This window comes from Scleropages formosus, chromosome 2 (assembly GCF_900964775.1).
Source record: "Scleropages formosus chromosome 2, fSclFor1.1, whole genome shotgun sequence".
NCBI classification, from domain to species: domain Eukaryota; kingdom Metazoa; phylum Chordata; class Actinopteri; order Osteoglossiformes; family Osteoglossidae; genus Scleropages; species Scleropages formosus.
In genome coordinates this window covers 42,026,629-42,036,191 of record NC_041807.1, presented here as the reverse complement: position 1 = coordinate 42,036,191, position 9,563 = coordinate 42,026,629, and the positions used below count along the sequence as shown (strand labels likewise).

The 9,563-nt window shown below is 47.9% G+C and overlaps 1 protein-coding gene across 1 annotated transcript; it reads right to left on the bottom strand.

Annotated features, from left to right (window-relative positions):
- Positions 1–5,595: 5,595 nt before the first annotated feature.
- LOC108923288 (transmembrane protein 263) lies at positions 5,596–9,198 on the bottom strand. The gene is made up of 3 exons (XM_018733959.2): positions 8,937–9,198; positions 7,974–8,052; positions 5,596–6,695 (listed from the first exon to the last, which is right to left on the bottom strand). Exons 1-3 carry the CDS (start codon positions 8,943–8,945, stop codon positions 6,409–6,411), a joined length of 375 nt encoding a protein of 124 aa, XP_018589475.1. The 5' UTR covers positions 8,946–9,198; the 3' UTR covers positions 5,596–6,408.
- Between the last annotated feature and the right edge of the window lie 365 nt (positions 9,199–9,563).

Below are 9,563 nucleotides of genomic sequence, written 5' to 3'. Positions count from 1 at the left end.
TTCTTGTAACTGTGAGCTGTTACACACTGTATGAATAATTTCAGGTGACAGACTCCAAAGGAAAAGATGTCACATGTTAATGTTAGGATCTGATTATAGGTCTCTGCTCCATACTAATTATGACTTAAAACAGGCGGCACGGTGGCACAGCGAGTAGTGCTGCTGTCTCACAGCAGCTGGGTGGTATGCAAAGACATGGGTTTAAACCCCACTCAGTCTGGGTGGAGCTTGCATGTTCTCCCTGTGTCTGTGGGTTTCCTCCCACAGTCCAAAGACATGCTGTTCAGGTTCCCCATAGAGTGTGAGTGACAGACAGAGAGAGAGAGAGAGAGTGCGTGTTCCACTGATGTATGGATAAGTGACCCATTGTAAGTAAAGTATCTAGCAGTGTAAGTCACTGCGGTGAATAAAGTGTGTGGGTTGATAACACTACATAGAGTTCACTGGAAGTTGCTTTGGGGAAAAGTGTCTGCCAAATAAATGTAACATATTGCAGGGATATTTTACCAATAGAAATAATGTAATATATTGGTAGTGTGGACCAATGTGGCATAATGAAACGAGTGAGCAGACCTGTTCAGATTTTCACCTTCTTGCCTGCAGAAGGACTTCAGTCCTGTTTGGTTGACATTGCTGTTTTTAAAGATCCTCAGGATGAATAAACAGGAACTATAAAAAGTCAGGTTGCACAACACTACAATTGATATTTATCATTCCTATCTAACCATAACTGCAGTAACCTTCAATCCTTATTTTTAGGTATTTTACAGATATAAGTTACTAGGACAGGGAATGTACCTGTAACTCCTCACCAAGTTTCCCAATGATTGGAAAATGACGTTTTTTTTAACGGCGCACTGTCACTTTAAGCGAGACGCGCGCGCGTGCGCTCTCTCTCTCTGTGGGCGGGAATCGCAGCTACTAGTTTATGTAGCGGTGCAGTATTATCTTCAAAAATGCGTTTTTTTCTTTAAAAATTCCCTGAAATACCAAAACATTTTTACTTTAAATTTTGAGTAAAAATATATCCTGCTGGTCTAGGTTTGCAAGCACCAGACAGGTAATAACTTCGAATGGTACTGACTGAAAAAAATGGGAGTTTTACCCGGAGGAGCCTCTCGATAGATACCATGGCATTTGTGACTGAGATGTTTTTTCGTCAGACTAGTTTATCACCTTGGGAAGGTGCTCGTGAGATAAATTTCTCCTCTCTCAGTCAGTGTTTTCCCAGCCTCCGTCGTCACTCATCTCGTCGCTATTAAATCAATGCACCCGCTTTTTACCAGGCCAGGGCACCGTTGCGTTGTACAAACCCATTATCAGGCTTCCCTCGCTGCTGGCGAAGTTCTACAAAATGACAATTACACTGTTTTACCTTTCGAGACAGCTAGGAGCTGCGCCTTTAACTGGCCGCGTGACTCGACGCTGGGAAGTGGTCGAGAGCGCGCGACGTGCCCGCGAACGGGGTTTCCGCACAGCAACGCAGCGGCATCTGCCGGCGGATCCTCGTACTGCAGCTCATTTATTCTTTGTTTCTTCTACTGCGCTACACAGCGATGACTTACAGTACAGCACATTTACATTATATATTTACTGTATTCATTTAGCAGACGTTTTTCTTCAAAGTGACTTACAGTGTCACGCTGTCTGCAACTGTTTACCCATTTATACAGCTGGGTAATTTTACTGGAGCATTTTGGACAGTTTGGACCCAAAGGTTGCATGTTTAAATCCCACCTAGTGCTGTAGTACCCTTGAGCAAGGTACTTGCCCTAAATTACTCCAGTAAAATTGCCCAGCTGTATAAATGGGTAAATATGATAGGTAGCTTAAAACTTAGTTGCACTGGAGTGTCCTCTAAATGAATGAATGCAATATTTTCTACTCTTCTCTTCGCCTCTCATCTCACAATATCTACCCGCTGTACAAAAACAGGCATCATATGTGACTCTGGTTCACTGAAATGCCCCCCAGAAGAAGTAGGAGTAGAGACAGGTTACGAGCACAGTATTCGAGATGAAGAGGACATCCAAGCAGGTGGATATGGTGGATTTGAAGAAAAGGGGGGAAGAGAGTCAGAAAAGTTAATTAGATGACCTGAAAAGTTCATTTAAAATAATGAGTTCCCAGGGTGGGCGCGGTAGCGCAGTGGGTTGGACCGGGTCCTGCTCTCTGGTGGGTCTGGGGTTCGAGTCCCGCTTGGGGTGCCTTGTGACGGACTGGTGTCCCATCCTGGGTGTGTCCCCTCCCCCTCCCCCTTCAGCCTTACGCCCTGAGTTGCCGGGTTAGGCTCCGGTTCCCTGTGACCCCGTATGGGACAAGCGGTTCTGATAATGTGTGTGTGTGAGTTCCCAGGGTAGCTCAAGCCAGTCAGCTGAACTTGATGGAAAGGGACTCTTCTTGGACAGCACTGCCCCTCCAATTCCACACACACAATCTGAAGCTGCTTGCCCCAAGCAGGGTTGCGGCAAACTGGAGCCTCACCTGGCAACACGGCGTAAGGCTGGAGGGGGAGGGGACACACCCAGTCCACCGTAAGGCACCCAAAGCAGGACTTGAACCCCAGGCCCACCGGTGAGCAGGACCCAGCTGGACCCAGCCAAACCCACTGCGCCACCGTGCCCCTCATCCTCCCAATCCAGTCCAGTCCAAGTTAATGAACATCAGCTGCCAGTGACTGCAAGGACAGTCAAGCTCAGCATTTCAGGCCATTGGTTGGAAGATAAGAAGAGAGACTGAGGGAGTGAAATAGTACAGAGCATCTGGGAAGAAAGTGTGTCAATTCTCAGTTTTGGCCCCAATGTGCTTCAGTGAGCTCCCTCTGTCCCTTGGAGCTGCTGAATCTCTTGCAGCATTCAAGAAGGGTCTCAAACCCATTGCTTTCAAAACCACTCCTCTCCCGATCTCCTGACTGCTGCACAAACTTGCATCACAGCATGTGTCATCATCACTTCTGTGCTTCCTATCAGTTTTGCATGCAGTCACTCCTGTAATGTGTGCTGGCAAAAACTGTTGTATTGGGCAAACTGGCTGTGTGTCGACAATCACTGCATCTAAAACTCTTCATCTGCTGGTAAATGCACTTTTGTTTACTCTGAGTTGTACGTTGCTTTGGAGAAGCGTCCGGAAAATAATCAAAAGGAGTCCTTGCAACTAAAGCAAGATGAAGGTTCAGAAAATCAATGGGTAAACGGAGTGAATACAACACTGAAACCTTAACTAAAGGGACAGCGCAACATTTTCTAGGTGACAAGGTCATCAGACAGGGCTGTGCAAAAGTGCGATACCGACTATGAAGAAATGAGTCGTGGAGCTGTGGCATGACGTGCTTCCGCTAACCGAGTCCTCTCAAGCGCTTCTGCCACCTACACCTGAGATCAGTTATTGCACATGCTCTGCTCTGTAATTCCAGTGCGAACTGGGAGTAGACCCCCCCCCCCCCCCTCCTTCTGGGAGCAGCTGACCTCCCTTGCAGCAGTGCACTGCTGGGGGTTTACACTGACATTCATTCATTTAACTGAAACATTTCTTCAAACAATGCAACAATTTCAAAACCCGTAGGCTTCCGCGGTTGGTGTCAACTGACTGGGAGTTTTGTACTTCTGGATTAAACTGCGTAACGCAAAACTCCCAGTCAATGTAACAATTTGTACAGCTGGATAATTTTTATTAGTTACACCAATTTTAGGGAAAGCAGCTTTCTCAGAGGTTCTACAACAGGGGCGTGAACCTGCAACCTCTGAGTCCAACCAAACCACCACACTTTCTGCTACACCACTAAAGCAGCTTACAGTGATTTACCCATTTATGGAGCTAGGTAGGTTTTACTCTATCAGTTCAGAGTAAATACCTTGCTCAAGGGTACTACAGCAAGAAGTGGGGTTCAAACCTGGCTTTTTCAGATGCAGGGCAAGTGCACAAACCACTAGTCCAGCTGACATACCACGTATTCACTTGTGCTCAGTTCAGGCCCGATACACCAGTGGAAGTCCTCTATATTCTAGAACATTCTGTTCAGAGGGAGTGCTGCTTTCAGCCAAACCCTCAGTGGGAAAGCCAGCGTAGCGCACAGCAAGGGAGGCGTGAGGAGCGAGGAGGAGGATGGCACACCCTGCTGTACGGACAGCGCTGGTTGCTACCAACAGGGAGCCGCAGCAGCTCGGCACCTTGGGAGTTGAGCCATTGTTTCCCAATTGAGCTGTTACCACAGGAACCTTCTAGATTTCTGGAGCACAGCCATGTGGCCCTACTCATCACCACAGTTTTTTTGGAGCTGTTTACACGGTTTAAAAGCTCAAAATTCATCAGCTAAATATGCCTTTTTTTAACCAAAACATGATTAATGTCACACACATTTATTTAGTCAGTAGCCTCCTAGTATCCTTCCGAGCAGAACATTGGCACAACAAGCAGACTAGCGACACAGTCGGAGTTTGGTTGTGACCTGCTTTAAGGCAAATTAAACTTGGATGGAATGGCAAACAAAAAACTGACCAGGAGGTGGCGCAGCAGCTAAGAGCACAGGGTTGTAACCTAAAATTGCTGGTTTTACTTCGACTCCCTGCTAAAGCTGTAGAGCCTCCGAGTCGGAGATCTGCCGCAAAGTGCTCCGGTGAAAATACACATGTATGTAAAATGAGTAAATGCTGTTATTCGCTTTGGAGAAATACAGGTGAACTTGAACTCCGACAGTTTCATCATGAAGTGGAAAACATTTTCCGTTAACCTGTTTTTATCTGTTCAAACGTAATAGCCTATTTCTGATGTAAATGAGTCCATATGAACGTCCTGCTTATTACTAGTGCAGGAGCTACGACTGCACTTTGTCTGCTGGCTCACTCCACACAGCTAAAAAAACAATGTGACACTACAGTGTAAATATATATTAAGACCACATGTCTGTTCTTCTATTATAACCACGCTGTGAATGCAGCACATGACCATGTGGAAACACTGCTGTCAGTTGTCAGCTGATTTTGTGCCACTTGATTTATCGGGTCTGGACCGCTGGGAAGGTGTAATGTTACCATTCTCATGAAACACTGTTATATGAGCCGCTTTCTTGCCGTTGAATGACGTTAAACGAGAAAACTCGCGATCCTCCTTAGAACAAAGTGATCACCTCTGGCCTCTCGGTGGTCTACTCAAGGTGTCCAAAATCAAAAATGCATGGGGTCTCAGTTTTGGCCTCAGTGTGGTGGAATGAGTTCCCTCTGTCCCTCAGTACTGCTGAATTCCTCCTGCATTCAGTAATAGACTTGAGATTTGAACATCGCTTCTATAGAATAACTGGGGGATGTGAAGCACCAACACGGTAGTGTCAGACACACAAGCTGTGTCTATAATCCTGTGTCTGTGTCTACAGCTCTTTGTGTGTTGTTGATGTACTTTCTGTCACTCCAAGCTGAACTTTGGTTTGGAGAAAATAACTTGTGAGAATTAATGTAAGTAACAAAAAACAGCCATGAATTTGATACTGAAAACAAGAACTTTTACCCTTGAGACTAGAAACAAGAGTCTCAAACACCAAGTCACCTGCACCCGTCAAGAAAATTACCCACTCGGTTGTATTAGGTAATATTTTATTATAATGAAATTACAAATAAAACATTTCTATGACAAACTCAACTACAGTTGCCCTTCTAAACAAGGGACACTACACAGACAAAAACTAAAGAAAATTGTTGCATTGATGTGCAGCCTTAAAAAAAGAAAGGTTCACAATAGAAATATGAAATGCAAGGACAGACATCTGAATGTTGGAGAAAATGACACGGACTCTCTTTACAGGAGTGGAAACCTCCGGGGGGCATCCCTGAGGTCCATGCCCCATAACTGGTGCAAAACAATGTAAAAAGGCAACCGGGTTTGTGAGCAAATGCATCACAAAATGCCTGGATCAGTTGTGCACATGTGTAGTTATGGAATATTGGTTTTAAAAGTAGTTTTTATCATTTAAAAGAAGTATACAGCCCACTCCCTGAACTTACAGCATGGAGAGAGTGTCAATGTTCTAAACCCAATTTCATATCCAAACTTTATCTAGATTTGGAGATTCCATCTTTACCCAGACAACAGAGGGCAAAACTCAGCTGACCTGGTGCAAAACAGTACAATGGATGAACGCGGGTCTTGTTAACACCAAACTTCCACTGCCAGCACACAAGAAGGTGTTAATCGTGGGACTGAACAAGATCGTACACCTCCATTGTCCATCGCAACAAGTTACAAAATTTAAAAAAAAAAAAAAGAAAAAAAAATACTGAACAGGAAAAGGAAACAAATGGGAAAGCTATACAAGGCACTCGGAATAAATGCGAGGAGTCGGCTTCATCCCTGTGTCCTGCCGCGAGGCTCGCGGGGCGGAGGAGCGGGCTGCTTGAGGCGCCGTCGCTCGGCCTCCCCGTCTCACTCTGCCTTGTCTTTGGTCTTTTTTGTGAAGGGCACTTTGCTGGCTACCGTGCTTCCCACCGTGGACACGCCCCCCGTCACTGCGGCCACGCCCCCTTTCACCAGGCCCACGCCCACGGACGGGACGGACGTCACGGCCGATTTGGTGATCTCTAAGCTCTTGCCGCCCAGCCAGGCGACGCCGCCCACTGTGGCTCCCACCACCCCTTTGGTGGCACTGAAGAGACCTCCTGTGACCCGCCAGATGACCCCCGGCTGAGCTTCGGGGTGCCCTTTCTCATCATCTGTGTGGACAGACAGACAAGGGAACGCGTCACGGCTCTGGACGCCAAGGCCGACATTCCTCGGGATGCTATCAAAACCAGACTTAAGGGACACTGACGTAGCAGGATGTCCCCCCCGACCCACCCACACCTTTCAAAACAGATTCAGCAAAATGTGTAAGAAATGTAACTCCTCCAACTTTCGTTTTTCATAAAAGTGTAAAGTGTGCAAGGTGTGGTTTTACCCTGTAAAGGAACTCAATAAAAAAAATGAATTTTTAACTTCCAAATGGACTCTTGATCAAGGGAGACTGAGATCTGCTCAGGCCAAAAGAACCTGAATGAAGAGCTCAAGATGAAGTAGAACCACACACTTGAGTTCCAGAAGCTCTTCACTTATTTTTCTGCATCCATAGAGCTTTACAGAACGTTCACTTCACGTTCACCGATTTTTTGAAGGACACAAATACATACGTGTAAATTGTAGTTATGCTGAAAAGTAAAAGTACACATTCAGCCACCTAGTTCCTATTCACTAACCAGAAAGAAAAGGATGAACCCCTTAACACTCAACAAATCCATACGTGGCAGGTGTGTGAAGCCTAATTATAATGTTGTCCAGTACATGTAGTTCCTTACAATGGTGAGATCCAGTAGCCAGAGGATTCCCCCCCCCCCCCCAACCATGATCGGATCTCACCACGGTTCATTCGCCAGTCAAATTTAAGCCAGAAAAATATGGCTGAGAAGCTGTGCCTTGGATGTGTTCGGCAATAACAAAATCCAGCACGCTAACTTTAAATGCCTCTAACAAAATATGAGTGTGTGTATTTGGAGAGTGTACAAAATTGCAAGCTGTGAGTAATCTCGGAGAAGCAAATTAAATAAAAAAAAAAAAAAAATGCGAAGACAGCGTGCTGCCTTCTTTTCGACGCCGCTTCCCCTCGGGAGCTGGACTCAGCCTGGACGGATCCCAAGCCCCACAGGCTTTGTCGAGGGGCAGAAACACGAGGACACATCCATTCCGGCCCATTCCAGCACGCGGAAAGCCTTCCCACAAGGCATCCGGGCAGCTGCTTGTGATGGCAGCAATCCTGTGGCTGGTGTCAAGTGTTTTTTTTTTTCTTTTTTTTAAAAAAAAGGAGCAGAACAGAGGCTCAGCTCACAGGATTCCTTTTCCCACATTCTTAAGGCGTAAGGCGCGCCAAAGTGGCCACCGGGTGGCGCTCGTGCGCCTCTTGCGTCACCGCGCACCGAGGAGGTAGAAACACAGTAGAGTACAGTGATGTGTTGGCTCACCTGCAGCGGGCTGGCCGGCCGGGGGCTCTGGCTCCTTCTCCTCGTAACAGCCGCCGTGTTGCGCACCGGAGTTCACGTCCTGGAAACGTCACAAACCAGGTGTGAGGCACGTGCGCCACGCGCGCCACCGTGGATGCGCATCGAGCGGCTCCTGCTCGGGCTTCACCGTCGGGGCCCCGGGCGGGATGTCAGGGGCCGCTTCCACGCGCATCCCGCGCAAACGAAATCATGTCAGATCCAGGGTAAAACCATCATGTCAAGCTCCTGGTAAAACAAAGCTAGCAGTGCACGGTGGCAACTGTCTGAAAGAAGGAAAAACTGCTTTGGTGAACTCTTCACCGTGGAAACACAGGACGGGACACAAACACAAAGCCAAGTGTGGTTAAAAAACAAAAAAACAAAAATACTCGATGCTGCTGCACGGTGGTTCTTTTTATGGGTGTTTATGATCGCAGCTTCCGCGCGGAGACAGACAGAGGAGGGCGAGCTGCTGCTCCCTGGTGGGACCTCCATAATTAGAGTCCTTCTCCAGGGCTCCTGCTTCTAGCAGCTTCCATCCGACACGTCGGTGCACCTTGAGGGCCGCCAGCCCGGTGCGGAGGTGGACGAAGGACCGGGGTTCGAGAGGGAGACGCTCCATCCATCCCATCGAACCATCTAGATTGCGCAACTGAGGGCGAGATCAGCCGCGCGCCACAAGTGTGGAAAACGGAACTTTCACGCGAAATGATTTCGCACAGAGAGCCGCGCGCGCCCCTCGCTTCTTTCTTTGCTCAAGCACCGATATTATATTAAATATAAGTGACGTCGTGTGTGTCGCTAACGGTCGGATTGAAGAAGAACGCACCGCAGTTACTAGTCTAATAATAATATTATCGATGATAATAATCACCATCCTCATATTGACCGCTGTTGTTGTTTTTAATCATTAATGTAAGCAATAGGAAAAGAAAGAGCTCTTACCTTGACCATGATCGCTTCCAACCAAGTTCGCGCTCAAGTTGTTTGCGTGCAAACGAACCGACGGACAGCGAGAGAAAGAAGCGAAGTCGCGCAGTCAGTCAGTCAGTCAGGGGCCCCGCTGATCTGAGCGCGTTCACGGTAAAAGAAAAAGAAAAAAGTAAAAGAAAAGACACGCCAAGCGCGCGGAACCGACACTCCTGACGCGGAGCTCCGCGCGATCCTCTCTCTCTCTCTCTCTCTCTCTCTCTCTCTCTCTCTCTCTGTCTCTCTCTCTCTCTCTCTCTCTCTCTGTCTGTCTGTCTGTCTGTCTCCGTGTGCGTGTGTGTGTGTATGGGGGGGGAAAGCTCCGTACACGCAAGCCAGTATTTTGCTCCCCTCTGCCGACGTGGCGCTGCTGACTGCCGACGTCGGTCTCGCGCTCGAGCCGGATCTTGCGTCACTCGACAGTGTTTCTCTCCGCTCGGGACGGGTCCTCGGCGGCTCGCGCTCTGCCGTCTCCGCGCAGTGTTCCCAGTCACCGTCACCATCCGCGTCCGCGAGTGTCTCGCGCTCTTCTCTTCTCTTCAAGTCACCGTCCGCGTCGCGCAGGTTCAAAACCCCTGAAGTGTCGAGCGCTGTAGGTGGCGC

Bases quoted from the DNA above. Each gene is read 5' to 3' on its own strand.
- LOC108923288 (XM_018733959.2), bottom strand. The intron at 6,696-7,973 runs GTGAGCCAACAC...CTGTCCACACAG, and splicing joins GGCCGGCCAGCCCGCTGCAG to ATGATGAGAAAGGGCACCCC.